Source organism: Scyliorhinus torazame, chromosome 3 (assembly GCF_047496885.1).
Source record: "Scyliorhinus torazame isolate Kashiwa2021f chromosome 3, sScyTor2.1, whole genome shotgun sequence".
NCBI lineage: Eukaryota > Metazoa > Chordata > Chondrichthyes > Carcharhiniformes > Scyliorhinidae > Scyliorhinus > Scyliorhinus torazame.
Window position 1 is genome coordinate 166891239 of NC_092709.1, and position 21365 is coordinate 166912603.

The 21365-nt window shown below is 45.5% G+C and overlaps 1 protein-coding gene across 1 annotated transcript in view; it reads left to right on the plus strand.

The window, feature by feature from the left end:
• Positions 1-21365, plus strand: part of zcchc4 (zinc finger, CCHC domain containing 4) — a 113035-nt gene that overhangs the window by 19159 nt on the left and 72511 nt on the right. Inside the window, exons 2-4 of the mRNA XM_072496515.1 lie at positions 1158-1276; positions 14690-14772; positions 19631-19906. Coding sequence (XP_072352616.1) covers positions 1158-1276; positions 14690-14772; positions 19631-19906 — 478 coding nt within the window. The remainder of the gene's footprint in view (positions 1-1157; positions 1277-14689; positions 14773-19630; positions 19907-21365) is intronic.

Genomic DNA, 21365 nt, shown 5'->3' on the forward strand with positions numbered 1-21365 from the left:
CATCGGGCGGGGGTTGGAAGAATGGAGGACCTGTTCATTGATGGGACGATTGTGAGCCTAGGGGCACTAGAGGAGAAATTTGGCTACCCCCGGGAAATGTCTTGCGGAAGGAGGGAGGGGGAAGGGGGGTCTGTCTGGGGGGTATTTGAGCAAGACAATACATGAAGGATCTGGAAAACTGGCATGTATGAGAGGAATCCAATGTACAAAGTTCTGTAACATATCGTTTTACCATGTTTATGTCTTGCTATGTGCATTTTCTTTCTATTTGTTATGAGGGGGGGGGGTTTGTTTGTAAGGGTGAAAAATTGTGTTAAAAATTTTAATAAATATATTTTAAAAAAAAGATTAGGATAAATGGTCGGCACAACATCGTGGGCTGAAGGGCCTGTATTGTGCTAGGTTCTAATTCAACCGAAGTAGCCAATTTACAGATTACATTGCTCATACCTGGCATTGCTTTTCTCAAGCTCATTGCCTCCTGTTTTCGTCTCTTGGTAGCCCTTCCTCTCCTCACTATGCCGTGCCCCATTACTAACCAGTTTAATGAGATTACATTAACCTGTCATTCAGTTCACTTTCTGTAAATGAGACCTTGTGCGCAGATTGACTGCTGCATTTGTTTACATAGCTGCACTTTAGAAGTAATTTATTAGATTGTAAAGCAATAGTGGATGACCTGATCAAGCGATGAAACACTATATTAGTGCAGGCATTTTGAGTAGGTATTTTGCTTGCTCTTCAGACGCACTCAGTGCTGTTCTGTAGCTGTCCCATTAGCTAGATAGAGAAAGAAATGCAGAGCTGGTTTTTGAAATGTTAATGTTGATCTGTCTAAACAATGTAATTTCTAAGGTGTGATTTTCTTGTTCATCTGTTGAAACCTGATTATTTTACAGCAACTGTACTTTCCTAAATGAATTGATGGATAACCTCAATTCGCCTTATTGCGTGAAAACAATTAAATTAATTTCCAATCTTTTCCCTGTCTCATTGACAATGTGCTAAATATCATTACCCTTCCTCAAGTATATTGAACTTGTTCGAATGGGATGTTTGGATGTATGTTTCTGATCTATTACAAGGTACATCAAATGAGCACAGATTTTCTAATTTCTACATATTACTAATTACACTAAGTATCTGATTTGTTCTAGGCCCAACTTTGTTGTTTGTAAAGGTCAAGCACAAGAAGCAAGAAGCCAGGAGGTTTTATGCTTGTGCAGCCTGCAGAGATCGAAAGGACTGTAACTTTTTTCAGTGGGAAGATGAAAAGGTAGGGAAGACTTATCAATAAACTGTCCATGAATTAAGAACAACATTGCCATGGATATTGTGGAAATAGTTTATATTCCCTAACCCTATAAAATGGAATGCCTTTTCATCTGCCATGCCTAAAGGTCCTGCAACTTGTGAACACAACGTTGAATAGTTTGATATTTGCCCAGTTAGGTAGTGTGAAGATGTCAAGTTAAGGTGTAGACCGAAGGGGATAGAGAATTGGAGGGAGGGGGCCAAAGCTGTTCTTATGCGCCTCCCACCAGCCAGTGACAGCCACATTGGTTTCCACGATGAAGCCCAATTCTATCTCTTTACCACTTTCCTTGATTGTCTATGTGCTAAGAGATTGCCTGTCTAACATCAAGTTGTGGAGGAGTCAGAAGTTTCTCCAACTGAATATCGCGAGCGAGAGGCATCACTTTCCACTCCAGCTGTAACTCCAGCCCCCTCCCAGGTTGAAGAAGATTGTGCGAACACTGAGAGTTGTTTCAACCCTCAGCTGAGTTTCAATCCTCACCTTGTATCAATCAGCAAAACTACTTGTGTTTGCCCATCAATTATCTCCATGTCCACTTCACTCACTATCGCTGAAATCAATTCCTTTATCATTTCTGGACAGTCATCCTTGTATGCCAGCCTCCCGCTATTCACCCTCCATAAACTCAACTGCCTGAATTCCCTCCTACAGAAAGTCTCACTTACCCATCATTCCCACCTACATGGCCTTATGACCCAAATGAGTTGTCTAAAATCTTCACCTCAAACCTCTCATGACTGAATCTCTACCACCTCCTCCAGCCATGTATCCCGTCCTACACTACTTGGGTCATCCTTTTGACCTTTGAAGTTTTCCCTTCTCTTCATTTCAACATTGGGGACAGATTCTTCGGCAGCCTCATCCTAACTCTTTGGATCTCCCTCTCTTTACTGTATCAGTCAAGACTCTGTGCAGTTCTGTGCGAGTATTGCACTGTGGAGGGTGCTATCTTTCTGAAGAGATGTTAAACTGAGGGCCCTTCTGTCCTCCCAGATGGAAGTATCAAAACCATTGCATTATTTCAAAGTAGAGCAGACCAGTTCTCCCTGGTATCCTCAATCATCAATTTAAAAAGAGTGGAGTATCTGCCGTGACCACATGACTGTTAGTGAGAGCTTGCTGGGTGCACATTGGCTGAAAAGATTCCTCCATTATTAATAATGACTGTGCTTCAAAAGTACTACATGATAGGTGTGAAAAGTGCTGTGTAATATAATTCTTTCTTCCAACCATTCACTTCATCTCCATACCAATGGTCCAGATTGCTCACTTGGTTATTCAGTGATATTTGCTGATGAGAAGTTAGAAAAGGTAGAGGAGAAAATACAAAAGCATTACCATTTGCATGCAAACGTCTGCTATGTGTCCTCTCTCTCTCTTTCTCCCCCCCTTCCCCCTTCCCCCTCTTCGGCTCTCTTCTTTCGATTGGCCAGCCATGCAAACTTTCAATTCCACCCTCTTAGGTAGTTTTTTAAAATAATTCTATTTATTAGGATTTTACATTTTAGAAATTGACTCAACAAAGTTATAAAATAATACCATACATAAAAAAGAAGCCCCCCCAAAAAAACAAATCGGGTATCTGTATCCTTCTACACCCCCAACTTGAAACACCATCGAGGGGAGAGTCAGCTGCCAGTCAGTAAGAGAGGGATACCAGCACAGTGCCGGGCCTGACATTACCCAGCACCATCCAAAAATACAACTCAGTAAATTATATCCCCAGGACTTTCCACACAACCCCAAAACCCCACCAAGCCTACACCTATCCAACCCAATCCAGGGCAATGTACCTCTCCCACTCACACACACACAAAGAGGAAAAGGATAATCGCTGTAACCTGAGCCAGGAGCGGATCCCAGTCTGAGAGAAGAAGAACTACCAAGACACCTCACCTGTCCAGCCATATTCAACTAGTTAATTAATTTAAATAATTTAGAAAAACATTTTTTTTTTAATAGAACCTCAAGGATAAACCCGAACACCAACAAAAACACAGCCCTCTCTCGCCACTCACCCAAACTCAGTCACTCACCTAAACTCAGATGTACTCTGTTCCAATCAGCACTCGACTAAAGGCACTCTTGACACACCTTTTGTACCCTGCCTGATTTCCAATGAGCCAATAGGCCCGCTCCAGGAACTGAAGTCTCTTTTAAATATGTACTCACCTCTCCCAGCAACCCTGCAGCCTGCTCCAGAAAATGATGTCTCTTTTAAATATGCACTCACCTCTCCCAGCAACCCTGCAGCCTGTGGCCTGCTCCAGGAACTGAAGTCTCTTTTAAATATTCACGCACCTCTCCCAGCAACCCTGCAGCCTGCTCCAGGAACTGAAGTCTCTTTTAAATATGCACTCCCCTCTCCCAGCAACCCTGCAGTCTGTGGCACGTTTTAACAGTGTTTGAAGCTACACATGACATGGAAGAGTCGGAAGAGGAAAAAGACAGTGAACAGAAAGAAGGCATTGTCCTCTTAACAAGCAGTTTTACTCCGGTAATGAAGGTGTTGGTTGCAGAATCCTTCAATTGTGCTGTATTGGGCAGTGGCTGTACATCTACTGTGTGTGGAATTGACTGGTTAAAATGTTACCTGGACTCTTTGAATGCTGAAAATCGTAACCAGGTTAAGGAATTTGAAAGTTCCACAAGTTTCAGGTTTGGGGATGATAATACTCTGAAGTTCTTGAAAAGAGTGGTGATCCCTTGCAATATTGCCGGAGTGAATCATTTCATTAGCACGGATGTTGTATCAAGTGAGATACCTTTGCTTCTGAGCAGACCATCGATGAAGAAAGCACACATGAAACTGGATATGGAACAGGATAAGGCAACAGTTTTTGGAAAGACAGTGGACTTACAATTTACACAGTCGGGACACAATTGTATTCCATTATTGACAAATAATATTTCAGGTGCAGTTGTTAAGGATGTGTTGTTGGCAGCTGGAAATGGGACTTTAGCTGATAAAAAGCGTGTTGTATTAAAACTCCATAGGCAATTTGCGTACCCGTCTCCTCGTAGGCGGAAACATTTATTAAAGGATGCAGGGGTAAGGGATGAAGACTATACAAAGCTGATCGAACAGGCTGTGATGTTTGTAGGAAGTACAGAAGGACACCATCAAGATCGATAGTAACCCTACCTTTGGCATTCTGGCCATGGACCTTAAGATCTGGGATAAAACTAACAATATATTCATTTTTCATTTTGTAGATTTAGCAACCAGATTTAGTCATTCAACCATTGTACGAAGTAAAGAAAAGAGAGTAATCCTGGATCAGATCATGGAAAAATGGATAGGGACAGGAATGGGCCCACTGCCAAAATTCCTTACGGACAACGGAGGAGAATTTGCTAATGATGAGTTTAGGGATATGTGTTGAAACCTAAATATCACAGTTATGAATATGGATGCAGAAACCCCATTTAGTAATGGTGTGTGTGAAAGAAACCATGTAGTAATAGATGACAAGCTCTGGAAACTTTTGGCAGATAGACCAAATTGCAAGTTAAATTCAGCCTTAGCATGAGCGGTACATGCAAAGAATTTGTTGCAGATGGTTGGGGGCTATAGTCCCTATCTAGTGTTTGCTAGAAATCCTAAAATTCCATCCATTTTGAATGACCAGCCTTCAACTTGGGAAGGGACTACAATTAGCTCTGCCTTTGCTGAGCATTTAAATGCATTACATAGCAGTAGAAAAGTTTTTTTGGAGGCAGAAGTCTCTGAAAGAGTTCACAGAGCTTTAAGGCATAATGTACGGCCATCAAATACCGTTTTTCAGCAAGGAGACATAGTATATTATAAGGGAGACAATTTTAATGAATGGAAAGGCCCAGGGAAGATCATAGGCATAGATGGGATAACAATTATTTTGCAACATGCCAATCAGACTGTCAGGGTACATTCATCAAGGATGATGGGTACAGATTACAAATTTTCAAGTTTAGACAGCGCAGACAGACAGGATGAGGAACCAGGGTCATCTGGTACATACGTGTTACAGAACTATGAGGACCAGTTGACTTATATAGACAAGGTTTCTGTGGAGGAATACGATACTTCTGATGAATTAGAACAGGCCATTTCTCCGAAAGGACAACTGCCAAAAGTTGGTACAAAAGTAACATACTTGCCTGAAGGGTCTAGTCAATGGAAGGATGCAACTGTTGTTAGTAGAGCAGGGAAGGACACTGGAAAGTATAAACACTGGTTGAATGTACAGCATTCAGGGGAGGGTGTCAAGACAATGGATTGGGAACATGAAGTTCAAAAATGGAGGGCACAGAAACGCAGTGCCAGTTCAAATAGTACATCAGATAGTGAACAGGTCCGCAGAAAAAGGTCGAGAACTATTGAAAGGACATCCCACAGCAGAAGGGAAAGATCAAGCAATAGCAGTACAGAATGAGATACCAGGCGGGATAGGGGACGTAGTTTGTCAAGGTCTTGGAACATGGGTAAGACTATGAATGCTACTAGGAGTAGAAGCCCACATGCACGTGAGGCGGCCTCCAACAAATTGGATGAAAAGGTTATCAAAGATGCCAAACAGCAAGAACTGCATAGTTGGAGTGAATTTGGCGTATACACGGAAGTACCGGATAGGAGACAAAGAGCTCTATCCCACAGATGGATTTGCACGGAAAAGGTTCTTCCGGATGGAACTTATAAGGCAAAGGCCAGGCTTGTGGCAAGGGGATTTGAAGAAAACTTAGAAGATCAGGATTTAATGGTAGATTCACCTATGGCAGAAATGGTTGAGATCTTCTTGGCTCTATTCACAGCTCCATGGTCCCAGGTTCGATTCCGGATTGGGTCATTGTCTGTGCGGAGTCTGCACGTCCTCCCCGTGTCTGCGTGGGTTTCCTCCGGGTGCTCCGGTTTCCTCCCACAGTCCAAAGATGTGCGGGTTAGGTGAATTGGCCAATGATAAATTGCCCTTAATGTCCAAATTGCCCTTGGTGTTGGGTGGAGGTGTTGAGTTTGGGTAGGGTGCTCTTTCCAAGACCCGGTGCAGACTCAAGGGGCCGAATGGCCTCCTTCTGCACTGTAAATTCAATGATAATCTATGATTAATCTAGGACAAAGGTTCGGCACAACATCGTGGGCCGAAGGGCCTGTTCTGTGCTGTATTTTCTATGTTCTATTAGTCACAAAGGCGTGGGAATGCAAATCAATAGATATAAAAGCTCCCTTTTTGCAGGGGCAACAGCTTCAGAGAGACATTTTTCTCCGTCCTCCTAAAGAGGCAGCTAACATAGAAGGGATACTCTGGAAGTTGAATAAGTGTGTATATGGATTAAATGATGCGTCCAGGGTCTGGTATTTTTCGGTAAGGTCAGTTTTGTTAGAGTTAAGCTGTTGTCAGTTGAAAGCAGATCCAGCAATGTGTAACTGGCACCATAAGGGAAATCTTTCTGGCATCTTTATGAAGCATGTCAATGGTTTTTTTGTGGGGTGGGACTAGTGATTTTGAAGCTAATAGTCTCTGGGTTGAGGAAAAAATTTGGGGTTGGAAGTCAGGCTTCCGGTGCATTTAAATATATTGGACTGGAAATCGGACAGACTAAGTTAGGGGCTACTTTACAAAGAACAAAGAACAAAGAAATGTACAGCACAGGAACAGGCCCTTCGGCCCTCCAAGCCCGTGCCTGCCGACCATACTGCCCGACTAAACTACAATCTTCTACACTTCCTGGGTCCGTATCCTTCTATTCCCATCCTATTCATATATTTGTCAAGATGCCCCTTAAATGTCCCTATCGTCCCTGCCTCCACTACCTCCTCCGGTAGTGAGTTCCAGGCACCCACTACCCTCTGCGTAAAAAACTTGCCTCGTACATCTACTCTAAACTTTGCCCCTCTCACCTTAAACCTATGCCCCCTAGTAATTGACCCCTCTACCCTGGGGAAAAGCCTCTGACTATCCACTCTGTCTATGCCCCTCATAATTTTGTATACCTCTATCAGGTCGCCCCTCAACCTCCTTCGTTCCAGTGAGAACAAACCGAGTTTATTCAATCGCTCCTCATAGCTTATGCCCTCCATACCAGGCAACATTCTGGTAAATCTCTTCTGCACCCTCTCTAAAGCCTCCACATCCTTCTGGTAGTGTGGCGACCAGAATTGAACACTATACTCCAAGTGTGGCCTAACTAAGGTTCTATACAGCTGCAACATGACTTGCCAATTCTTATACTCAATGCCCCGGCCAATGAAGGCAAGCATGCCGTATGCCTTCTTGACTACCTTCTCCACCTGTGTAGCCCCTTTCAGTGATCTGTGGACCTGTACTCCTAGATCTCTTTGACTTTCAATACTCTTGAGGGTTCTACCATTCACTGTATATTCCCTACCTGCATTAGCCCTTCCAAAATGCATTACCTCACATTTGTCCAGGTTAAACTCCATCTGCCATCTCTCCGCCCAAGTCTCCAGACAATCTAAATCCTGCTGTATCCTCAGACAGTCCTCATCGCCATCCGCAATTCCACCAACCTTTGTGTCGTCTGCAAACTTACTAATCAGACCAGTTACATTTTCCTCCAAATCATTTATATATTCTACAAAGAGCAAAGGTCCCAGCACTGATCCCTGTGGAACACCACTGGTCACAGCCCTCCAATTAGAAAAGCATCCCTCCATTGCTACCCTCTGCCTTCTATGGCCTAGCCAGTTCTGTATCCACCTTGCCAGTTCACCCCTGATCCCGTGTGACTTCACCTTTTGTACTAGTCTACCATGAGGGACCTTGTCAAAGGCCTTACTGAAGTCCATATAGACAACATCTACTGCCCTACCTGCATCAATCATCTTAGTGACCTCCTCGAAAAACTCTATCAAGTTAGTGAGACACGACCTCCCCTTCACAAAACCGTGCTGCCTCTCACTAATACGTCCATTTGCTTCCAAATGGGAGTAGATCCTGTCTCGAAGAATTCTCTCCAGTAATTTCCCTACCACTGAAGTAAGGCTCACCGGCCTGTAGTTCCCGGGATTATCCCTGCCACCCTTCTTAAACAGAGGAACAACATTGGCTATTCTCCAGTCCTCCGGGACATCCCCTGAAGACAGCGAGGATCCAAAGATTTCTGTCAAGGCCTCAGCAATTTCCTCTCCAGCCTCCTTCAGTATTCTGGGGTAGATCCCATCCGGCCCTGGGGACTTATCTACCTTAATATTTTTTAAGACACCCAACACCTCGTCTTTTTGGATCACAATGTGACCCAGGCTATCTGGGTCAACAATCTTATTTGGAGAACATCAGCCCAATAGCAGTTAGTCGTAGTCGGGTTTCACAAAAAGACGCAGTGGTTCAAAGATGGAAAAAGAGCAACTGCGAAGTTTAATTGGGCAACTGAATTGGTTAGGTAGACAGACTAGACCGGACATTAGTTTTCATGTCTTAAGAGTTGAGTACAAAAATGAATGATCCTAAAGTGGAAGACATAATGAGCGCAAATAAAGCGTTGGGCAAACTAAAAATGCAGGAGTGTGTTTTGAGGTTCCCGGTTTTAGGTGATCTTAGGCACTTGAAACTCATAGTTTATAGTGATGCATCCTATGCAAATTTATGTGATGGGGTTTCAAGCGCAGGAGGTTTTATAATTTTCCTCATGGGGAACAATGGTAAATATTGCCCTCTTGTGTGGGAAACAAAGAAAATAAGGAGAGTGGTCAAAAGCACTTTGGCTGCTGAGACTTTAAGCCTTATAGAGGCGGTGGATATGGCCTTTTATATATCTCAGATATTGACAGACATTTTGGGATGAGGGGATTTGGGTAACATACCCATTGAGTGTCACATTGACAATAAATCCCTGTGGCAAAAGGTGCACTCCAAAAAGTGTCAATGAGAAAAGGCTAAGGATAGACATCGCAAGTTTGAAGCAGATGTTGGACAGAGGGGAGATAGGAAAAATTAAATGGGTTGATAGTAGCTATCAATTATCTGACTGTTTAATGAAAAGAGGGGCTAGTTCACAGAAACTTTTGGATATTGTTAATGAAGGGCGTCTGTTCCTGTGACTTTTGTTTTTTTCCTTCCAAAAATGAAAAAAAAAGTGGGGGGAATTGTGTGTGTTTTTGAGTTTCTTGTAATTTTGTTTTCACCAAATTATTTTTTTTCTCCAAGGAAGGAGAGACTGTCGAGGAATGGGTTAAGAAACATTCCAATTAGATGTCTCATTGATCCAATAATTGGCACTGATATGTAAAGAGGCTACAGGTGGCCTTGGGAGCATGTGATGTGATGATAGAGTTTGGTGCTGAGTGTGTTCAAGGAAAAATAAAGGTGTTTGGAAAAACTCTTGACTCTTTAATCAACAGCAGCCTAGGGCTAACATCCTTCCCCTTGTCCCGAACCCTTAAGGATGGACGACAAGCCATGCAGCAGAATCTCAACAACATTGAGGTGGGCCCCCACCAGGGAAAGTGCTCTCTCAATTACAAGAAAATCTTCATGCACCTCCATTAAAAACAACTCTTTGAAGTAAGCCCTGATGACCTGCACCGCAGAGCCAAGATTTTCAGCAAAGACAATAGGCGGGATTCTCCATTTACCAACGCGATTGGGTGAAGAATAAGTTCCAATAGGAAGGGGACCTATTCGATGAACGTACAGGTGGTCTGCGACCACCACCCGGGCAGTGCACACGTGACAATAAACAAATCCAAATACCATGCTAACATATCGGCCTTTCACTCCCTGCAGACAATGGATATTGGAATACAACCACAATGGTGGCCTTCCTGCTAGTTGTCACAGCCCTGGGGACGCCCTGCAGCTGTAACAGCTGGAGCTGCTCGAGGAGGAGGAAGCTGCAGCAGCAGAGCATGCCACACAGGAACAGGTGGCAGCTGCCCAGAATGGAGAGCGAGCTGCCCAACAGGCCGAGGAGGAGGAATTGCCTCGTGTGTACCGGTACCACCTGTCATTCAAGCACCTGCCGGACCGGGCATGCCGTTGAAGACTCTGTCTGAATAGAAAGACGTATCTGCCAGATGGCACACCTGGCACACGGCAGGGGTATGGAGGAGGGCACCGGTTCCCGGTCGCCATCAAGTTGACGGTTGCCTTGAACCTTGACGTGATGGGATCCTTCCAGGCTCCTGAGTGGGGACCTGTCCGGGATTTCACAGACCTCGGTGCATAGTTGCATTTGCGCCGTCACGGAGGCCCGATATGCCCAGGTAGCTCAATACATCCTTTACAATGTGGACCAAGCTCACCAGGATGCCAGGGCAGCGGCGTTCGCCGCTATCGCCAAGATGCCCTGGGTCCAGGGGGTGATCACGGGGTGCATGCTGCCTACGAGCACCTGCAGATGACAGGCCGCTCTACACCAATCGAAAAAGGTATCACTCGATGAACATTCAGCTGATATGTGACCATCAGCCACGCATTATTCACCTCTGCGCCCGATACCTGGGCAGTGTGCACAACACCTTCATCTTGGCACACTCGATTCCTGACATGTTGAGGTGCCCCTCTGGCTGGGGGGTTGGGTCCTGGGCAACAGAGGGTACCCACTGCAGTCGTGGCTGATGGCACCTATCTAAAGGCCACAGACCGATGCGGGGACCCAGTACAACGACACCAATACAGCAACCAGGGCCGTGATCAACCGGTGCTTCGGCGTCGTAAAGCTGCGGTTCAGGTGCCTGGACTGCTCTGGAGGGGCCCACCAAAATGACGTTGGGAGGGTGGGAGGGTTGCACGTATTGTGGTGGCCTGCTGCACCCTCCACAACATCGCACAGCAGGCGATGTGCTGGAGGAGGAGGATGAACACCAGGCCTCGTGTGATGCATGACGAGAAAGATGGGGGGAGGGCGGCGTTGGGCAGGCCATAGGGTCCAGGCAGGCATGGAGGGTCGCACGACATGTGCGCCAAGGCCAACGCGCACGTCCTGCTTTGAATTCAGGTTCACCGTTTGTGGGGTGGTGGTTGGGAGGGGGGGGGTGCGGTGTGAGGTGGCAGGGATTTGCCAGGGGCACGGACAATGTGTCCTAATCCCCCCCCCAATTTCCCCTCCCTCCAGTCCCCGGCCACTCCCCGCTTGCAACTCCCTCCGTGACAGATACCTGCCGCACTCATAGAATTTACAGTGCAGAAGGAGGCCATTCGGCCCTTCGAGTCTGCACCGGCTCTTGGAAAGAGCACCCCACACAAGGTCAACACCTCCATCCTATCCCCAGAACACAGTAACCCCACCCAGCACTAAGGGCAATTTAGACACTAAGGGCAATTTAGCGTGGCCAATTCACCTAACCTGCACATCTTTGGACTACTAACCTTACTCCCCTAACTACTAACACTACTCCCCTTCAGATTCTGACTGAATACCTTCAAATAGCTGCTTCACCTCTGTTCTTTCAGCCTCTTCATTGTCTTCAGACAAAACTGCTTTGCTTCAAAATATTATTACTCTTTTTTAAAAAACTCTCCTACTTGGAAAGAATTTGGACTCGTGCGCCTAGGACCCAGGTTCGATCCCAGCCCCGGATCGCTGTCCGTGTTGTGTTTGCACATTCTCCCAGTGTCTGCGTGGATTGCCATGCTTAATTGGGAAAAAAATAATTGGGTACTAATAATTGGAGACTCAAGCAGATCAGAACTCAGCTTCTCGCCTTTGCTCCCTTGCTCTCGCGCTCACTCCCTCTCTCTCCCTCTCTCTCCCTCTCTCTCCCTCTCTCCCCCTCTCTCTCCCTCTCTCTCCCTCTCTCTCCCTCTCTCTCCCTCTCCCTCTCTCTCCCTCTCTCTCCCTCTCTCCCCCTCTCTCCCCCTCTCTCCCCCTCTCTCCCCCTCTCTCCCCCTCTCTCCCCCTCTCTCCCCCTCTCTCCCCCTCTCTCCCCCTCTCTCCCCCTCTCTCCCCCTCTCTCCCCCTCTCTCCCCCTCTCTCTCCCCCTCTCCCCCTCTCCCCCTCTCCCCCTCTCCCCCTCTCCCCCTCTCCCCCTCTCCCCCTCTCCCCCTCTCTCCCTCTCTCCCTCTCTCCCTCTCTCCCCCTCTCTCCCTCTCTCCCCCTCTCTCCCTCTCTCCCTCTCTCCCTCTCTCCCTCTCTCCCTCTCTCCCTCTCTCCCTCTCTCCCTCTCTCCCTCTCTCCCCCTCTCCCTCTCTCTCTCAGCTTCCCCAAACTCACTGCCTCTCTGCCGTTCTGAAATCCAACCAGCAATGACCTCATCTCCCCAGGCTGGGAAACACATTGGCTGGCGGTGCCGATTTTCTGATGCTCCGCCCCCTTGAAAATGGCGTACTTCGCGCGCCGTGGCGACGGCCTCAGGACATCACCTGGGGCCCTCCCCCGATGCTCCGCCCCCAATGGGCTGACTTCCCGACTGCTTGGGACTCGTACCCTCTCAGCTGTCGTCAACCTGGCGTGGCGGCTGTGGACTGTGTCCAGCGCCGCTACAGTCGGGGGGGAGGAGACGTTCTCTGGCAGCAGGGGCTTCAGGGGGGACTGGTGGGGGTGGTCCGGGGGGTGGTGATGGGGGTTACTGAGGAGCAATCTTTGGCTGGTCGGGTGCCATGTTGTACGGCTGCTGCCGTGCGGCCACTGACCCGGCCATTCTGCGTCCGTATCGGCAGGTAAAGCCGGGTGCTTTACGTGGCATGGCTGCAAGCCCCCCACCGGACGGAACATTGGTGTGGGGGTGCTGCCAACATTTTGGTCATAAGACCAGAAGCACCCTCCGGACATAGCCGCAGAATCGGACAATCCAGTCCATAATCTCTGCATGCTGCAAAAGAACACTAACTCCCTAGTCAATCCACTGTGCATTAGAATCATAGCATTTACAGTGCAGAAGGAGGCCATTCGGCCCATTGAGTCTGCACTGGCCCTTGGAAAGAGCACCCCCACTTAAGCCCACACTTCCACCCTATCCCTGTAACCCAGTAACCTCACCTAATCATTTTGGACACTAAGGGGAATTTATCATGGCCAATCCACCTAACCTGCACATCTTTGGGCTGTGGGAGGAAACCGGAGCATCCGGAGGAAACCCACGCAGACACTGGGAGAACGTGCAGACTCTGCGCAGACAATGACCCAATCCGGGAATCGAACCTAGGACCCTGGAGTTATGAAGCAACTGTGCTAACCACTGCTGCCCTTTAAAATCGATCGCAATTTGCATTCATTCTCCAGTCAGCAGTTTCTCTGGGGAGTTGAGCAACCATTTTGAATCACAGTCGCTACGAGCACTGTGCATTAGCTCACACATCAATGTCATCTTCTGGCTGCTAAAAACACACAGGCTCTGCAAACTGAATTCTTAAAAAAAACATGACAGTTGCAGTCAAACACATACTAACCCCAGGCTTTTAACCCTTAAATTGCCCACTACATTTATAATCCAATTTTCCTAAAATCTTCCAATCGTCACACTGTTGTCTCACCTCTCAAATCCGGCACTTTTGTTCATATTTGGATCAAGGCTATAATAAGGTCAGGAGCCAAGTGGTTCTGGTGAAAACCAAACTGAACATAAATGAACAGGTTTTTGGGGAGCAAGTTCCACTTGATAGCACTGTCGATGGCACTTTCCGTTACCGTGAAATTTTGTCTTATTGTTTTGGTACATTGGAAAGGCAGCAATGAAGCAGATATTGTTCTCCATGCTAGAATTACCCCTCTCCGACTGAAGCGTTCTGGTTGGGCATGATGTTCAAACATAATTGAAGTAGCAGTCCACTAAAGCTGTATACACTCGTGCACGACTTGGAACTGTCTTCATTTGTGTCAGCAGCAAGAGAATCAACACAGTACCAGAGCACACATACTTGTACACAGTTTTATTTACAATTAACATTTAATTGAGGATGGTTTGCTAGGTTAGAGTAAAAGATGTTTACAGCATGGAAACAGGGCCTTTGGCCCAATTGTCCATGCCGCCCAGTTTCTATCACTAAGCTAGTCCCACTTGCTCGCATTCGGCCCATATCCCTCTATACCCACCCTGCCCATGTAAGAGTTGGAATAAACTGGGACAAATGCACTATATACCCCTGGATGCTGCAGAATTTCCCTGCAGATTTTGTTACTATCATTTATCGGAACTGTTTCATTGTGACAATTGCCTCCAACTATGCCACATATTTACATTTTGAGACAGAAAAGTGAAATTCTTTCCTCCGCTCTGCTTCTGAATTTCTACCCATTATCTTTTGAGCAGATTGTTGAATTGACATGTTCTCCGCTTGAGTGCCACAATCGACTGACTTTTGATCTTTCTCCTCTGTTTTTCCACTGGTCATGATAGCGATGAACCTGTTTACTTTGGCATTTAACTTGACAAGAATGGTTCATCTGTTGCTTCAAGCGTGATGTTAACCACTGCATGTATTACCCTGTCATTATCAGGTATCCAAGGCCCGGCAATTAGCAAGAGAAGAATTTAATCAAAGTCGACAGCCGCCATTTACTCATGAGCAATATGTGGAAAGGTAATGAACCAGTACAATATACTACATAACTACGTGGAGAGGTAATCAGCTAGTACAGTATACTAGATAGCCACATGGAGAAGTAATGGACTAGTACAATATACTCCATAGCTACGTAGAGAGGTAATGGACTAGTACAGTATACTAGATAACTACTTGGAGAGGTAATGAACTATACAGTATACTAGATAGCTACATGGAGAGATAATGAACTCTTACAGTATATTAGTTGGCTACATGGAGAGGTAATGAATTAGTACAGTATACTAAATAGCTACTTGGAGAGATAATGAACTAGTACAGTATACGACATAGCTACGTGGAGAAGTAATGGACAAGTACAGTATAATAGATAGCTACTTGGAGAGGAAATGAAATAGAACAGTATACTAGATAGCTACTTGGAGAGGTAATGGACAAGTACAGTATACTAAATAGCTACTTGGAGAGGTAATGAACTCTTACAGTATATTGGCTACTTGGAGAGGTAATGGGCTAGTACAGTATACTAGATGGCGACATGGAGAGGTAATGAACTAGTACGGTATACTAAATAGCTACTTGGAGAGGTAATGGACTAGTACAGTATACTAGATCGCTACTTGGAGAGGTAATGGACAAGTACAGTATACTAGATAGCAACTTGGAAAGGTAATGAACTAGTACAGTATACTAAATAGCTACTTGGAGAGGTAATGAACTAGTACAGTATACCAGATAGCCAATGCGGAGGAAATGAACTGGCACAGCATACTAGATAGCCACATGGAGGGGCAATGGACTAGTACAGTATACTATATAGCTACTTGGAGAGGTAATAAACTAGTACAGCATACAAGAGAGCTACATGGAGAGGTAATGGACTAGTGCTCCAGGGTCCCAGGTTCGATTCCCTGCCTGGGTCACTGTCTGTGAGGAGTCTGCACATTCTCCCTGTGTCTGCGTGGGTTTCCTCCGGGTGCTCCGGTTTCCTCCCACAAACCCCGAAAGACGTGCTGTTGGGTGAATTGGACATTCTGAATTCTCCCCGAACAGGCCCCGTAGTGTGGCGACTAGGGGCTTTTCACAGTAACTTCATTGCAGTGTTAATGTAAGCCCACTTGTGACAATAAAGATTATTATTACTTGAAGAGGTAATGAACTAATACAGTGTATAAGATAGCTACATGGAGAGGTAATGGGCTAGTACGGTATACAAGAGAGCTACATGGAGAGACAATATACTAGTACAGTATACTAGATAGCTACATGGTGAGGTAATTGACTTGTACAGTATACTAGATAGCTACATGGAGAGGTAATGAACTATACAGTATACTAGATAGCTACATGGAGAGGTAGTGAACCATACAGAATACTAGATAGCTACATGGAGAGGTAATGGGCTAGTACAGTATATAAGATCGCTACATGGAGAGGTAATGAACTATACAGTATACTAGATAGCTACATGGAGAGGTAATGAACTATACAGTATACTAGATAGCTACATGGAGAGGTAATGAACTATACAGTATACTAGATAGCTCATGGAGAGGTAATGGGCTAGTACAGTATATAAGATCGCTACATGGAGAGGCAATGAACTATACTGTATACTAGATAGCTACATGGAGAGGTAATGAACGATACAGTATACTAGATAGCTACATGGAGAGGTAATGAACTATACAGTATACTAGATAGCTACATGGCGAGGTAATGGGCTAGTACGGTATACTAGATAGCTACATGGAGAGGTAATGAACTATACAGTATACTAGATAGCTCATGGAGAGGTAATGGGCTAGTACAGTATATAAGATCGCTACATGGAGAGGCAATGAACTATACTGTATACTAGATAGCTACATGGAGAGGTAATGAACGATACAGTATACTAGATAGCTACATGGAGAGGTAATGAACTATACAGTATACTAGATAGCTACATGGAGAGGTAATGGGCTAGTACAGTATATAAGATCGCTACATGGAGAGGTAATGAATTATACAGTATACTAGATAGCTACATGGAGAGGTAATGAACTATACAGTGTACTAGATAGCTACATGGAGAGGTAATGAACTATACAGTATACAAGAGAGCTACATGGAGAGGTAATGAACTATACAGTATACAAGAGAGCTACATGGAGAGGTAATGAACTATACAGTATACTAGATAGCTACATGGAGAGGTAATGAACTATGCAGTATACAAGAAGGGCAGCATGGTGGCGCAGTGGTTAGCACTACTGCCTCACGGCACCGAGGTCCCAGGTTCGATCCTGGCTCTGGGTCACTGTCTGTGTGGAGTTTGCATATTCTCCCCGTGTTTGCGTGGGTTTCGCCCCCCCCACAACCCAATGTAGGTGAATTGCTCACTAAATTGCCCCTTAATTGGGAAAAAAAAACAATTGTGTACTCTTTAAAAACATTTTTTTTTAAAGAACAGTATACAAGATAGCTACATGGAGAAGTAATGAACTAGTACAGTTTACAAGATAGCTACATGGAGAGGAAATGGTCTATTACAGTATACTAAATAGCTATATGGAGAGACAATGGACTAGTACAGTATACAAGAGAGCTACTTGGAGATGTACAATATACTAGATAGCTACATGGAGAGGCAATGGACTAGAACGGTCTACTAGCTGGCTACATGGAGAGGCAATGGACTAGAACGGTCTACTAGCTGGCTACATGGAGAGGCAATGGACTAGAACGGTATACTAGCTGGCTACATGGAGAGGCAATGGACTAGAACGGTATACTAGCTGGCTACATGGAGAGATAAACTAGTTAAGCGAACTGCATAGCTACAAGTAAGGGATCCTAGATATTACTCTAGTAATAGAAATTCTCAAGTGCACAAATTAAGGACCAATGTAGCCCAAATGTGCATATTTGCTGGCCCAGAAATTGCTGTGGCAGGCTAAAGAACGATGGCCATTGATACTTAGTCTATCCTTGACTGTGCATTCTCCATATTTCCCCCCGCAAGTTGCTTGAAATGTGAGATGGAAAGAATGCAGAAACCTGGCAAGGGCACCTGGAATGTGAGTGAACATGGAAAGCCACTTTGGATGTTCAGAAGTTGTGAAAGGAGCCATATAAACAAAAGCTGTTCTTTAATCCTGATTCAAACTTAATCTTGTTCAAATGGAGAGTTTAAGAAGCAATCAGGGGCAACATGTAGGTGACAAATTGAGGTAGAGAACTCCAAACATGAAAATCAAAACAAAGGGGGAAATATTTTTAAGGGACTGTTTAAGGAGAAAACCTTTTAGTCCACACAGCCTAGTTGGCATTAGGAACCGAAATGATGATTAACTGCCAGCCAACTGACTACTTTCTCCGTAGGTTTAGTGAGGCAGAGAGCCTGGGAGGGATTCTCCGAGCCACCGTGCCAAAATCACGCTCGCGCGGGGGTGGGGAATGGGGCGTCAGACCCGCGATCGGGTCCGACACCTTGCTGTGATTCTCCGCGGACCAGAGAATGCCAGGTTCACTCATGGTTCCACCCGGCGGGAGCTCGGAGTGGCGGCTGCGGACACAGTCCTGGTGGGGGGGGGCGGAGGGATCTGTCACCAGGAGGAGAGGGGGGTCCTCCAGGACAGCCAGGCTCGTGATCGGGGGCCACTGACCGGTGGGCGGGCGCGATATGGGGGCGGGGGTGGGCCTATATTTTCTGGCCCGTCCCGCTGTGTGGGTCTGCCATGTTGTGCGGGGCCGCCTCCGCAGGCGGCCGCCGCAGCAAGCGCGAGCCCGCGGCCGGAGGTGCAGGGCCCCGTATCGGCAGCCAAAGCTGCGAGGACTACTCCGGGGCCCTGCTCGCCCCCTTCAAAACGGAGAAACACCCTAGACTTTCTCCAAGAAAGTCCAGAGTAATTTGCGCCTGTTTTCTCACGGGCATGGAGACATAGCCCCATTTTCAGAGTATTCCGACCCCTGCTCTTGCTTCAGCCCGAACTCTTCACTGCCACCCGGTGGATTTGCTGTGGAGAATTTTCTGTACTTTTCTAACATTGTTACAATCCTGTGCTCTATGGGGAGATTGGAAGGAACAGGAGAACACCATTCAGCCCCGAAAAGCCTGTTCCGTGCCCCACATGGAAGATCATGGTTAATCTGTATTTTAACTCCATCTGCCCTGATTCCTTAACCCCCAGTAACATTGCTTAATAAATCAATCTCACTTTTGAAATTCTCAATTTTCATCCTCGCACAGCTTTATTGGAGGTGAGACTTTTAGTGAGGTGAGTACTATTTGGCAGAGTTTAAACCCTGGCCCACCCCCAGATCATCTTTGGCCTGCAATCTTTCGTTGGTTCTGGGCCTCTGGTGCCTGCACTAGTATTGAAATAGAGTCAAAAGATCCTTTTAAAAGGGAGTTAGGTAATTCTTTGAAAAAGAGGGATATATTGTAAAATGATGAGGGGAGTCAGCAGGAAGATATGCCTGGATGGCTTGTAGAGAAAAACACCAATAGAAACTTGATGAGCCAAATGACAGCAAGCTTTGCAATAAGCTTCCAATAATTTTGCGTGGGGTGGGTCATCATATGCTAAAGCAGCAGTAATGTATTGTGCACATTAAAGCTGCTGGAATAACGATCATCAGCATGATGCTTTGAACAAAATTCCAAATAGATGCAGTTTCTGAAAGTGTACGACTCATTTCAAATTTTGAATGATGAATATTGTTAAGTGGTGTTCCAGGATCTAGGAACCGTAGAATGTTTCTATGTATGGAATCTCTGAATAGCTTTTGGCTTTGGTTTTTAATTACTTCCGATTAGAAAGATGCCAGCATTTTCTTTGGTGAAGAACTGATTAATTTTTATGGATTATTTACATCTGTTTTGCTGCAGATATCAGCGGTTTGTGTCGTTACCCTCAGCAAAAAGAATATTCTGTTCAGACTGTCAGATTTTGTTGCTTCCCGAAGAGTGGGACCTGCATTCGCCTCACTGTCGGCTTGGAGACGTCTCTCTCGGTCAGCTGAAAAGACCCAGCCATTTGCTGCTTCCACTCGAGAACAAGAAGACTAATGCTCAGTATCTGTTTGCTGATCGTACTTGCCAATTCTTGCTGGATTTAATTGTTTTGTTGGGCTTTAGAAGAGTGCTGTGTGTTGGGACACCACGGTATGTGAGTGCGAATACAATATTTCCAGTTACGGCACTTTTTAATCTCTCTTCTCTATAACATGCTGAACTCAACCAATGAGCCAATAATTTCCCTGATATCTGTCTGCCTTTATATTTCGGATTGTGTGAACTAGTGATGTCAACTCATTCGGAGCCACTGAACTTTCTGCCTGTGAGGCATTTCCGAGATAAATGAGGCAAAGAAAAATCTAACCGACTTTGGTGTAAAGGTTTTAGCGGAATCATTTTCCAGATATTCTCTCCACGCAGATAGCAGTAATCCTAATATAAACTCTTCACCATTAAGACCCGTTTTAAAAAAAAAAATTGACCGCAAGTCGCAAACCCCACTAATCCCCACCACGACTGATGTTAAAGCAGCTTCAGTAATGGTATCCAGTTTTAGTCTCTAACTTGTGACAAGTTTCCACCCTCCGCTATTTTTGATGTAAAGCAGTGCTAGTGTAGAGGAAACATTCCTTTTTACAAGTAAAAGTAAGGGAACCTGAGGAATAGAATGATCCTACTCCATGTTTACCACCACAGGTGATCCATGTGGAACAACATTGGTAAAAGCCCAAAATCAGACTGTTCGCAAGTTTTCTTTATTTATTTATGGGATGTGGGCGTCGTTGATTAGACCAAAATTTATTGCCCATCATTAGTTGCCCTTCAGAAGTGGTAGTGAGTTGCCTTCATGAATCGCTGCAGTCCATGTGGTGTTGGTTGGTACACCCACTGTGATGTTAGGGAGGGAGTTCCAGAATTTTGATCCAGTGACAGTGAAGGAACTGTGATTATATTTCCAGAACAGGGTGGTGAGTAACTTGGAGGGGAACCATCAGGTGGTGGTGTTCCCAGGTAGCTGTTGCTCTTGTCCTTCTAAATGGTAGTGGTTGTTGGTTTGGAAGGTGGTGCCGCAAGAAGTTTGGTGAGTTACTGCAGTGCATCTTGTAGATGGTATACACTACTACCACTGTTCGTTGATGGTGGAGGATTGAGTGTTTGTGGGAGGGCTAGCAATCAAGCGGGCTGCTTTGACCTGAATGGTGGCAGGTTTCTTCAGTGTGGTTGCACTCATCCAGGCAAGTGGAGAGTATTCCATTACACTCCTGACTTGTGTCTTGTAGATGGTGGACAGGCTTTGGGGTGGTCAGGAGGTGAGTTGGAAGATAAAATTATTTATTTATTTTCCCCAATATCCTCTCTTTGACAAGTGATGAATGGCACTGGGATGCAGTTCCTAAAGCGTTGGCAGCCCTCTGACGCCTCACTCATCAAATCATTCTATAAGTATAACATGAGGGGCATTACAGTTCCTTTTCAAAACAAATAGTGTATATTATGGTGGCTCAAATGGGTAGAATTGAAATCTTTGCCAGAGGAAGTGAACATTTCCTGAAATTATAACTTCAATTCCTACAAATCTGTTCCATTGTATTCATTTGCATGTAAA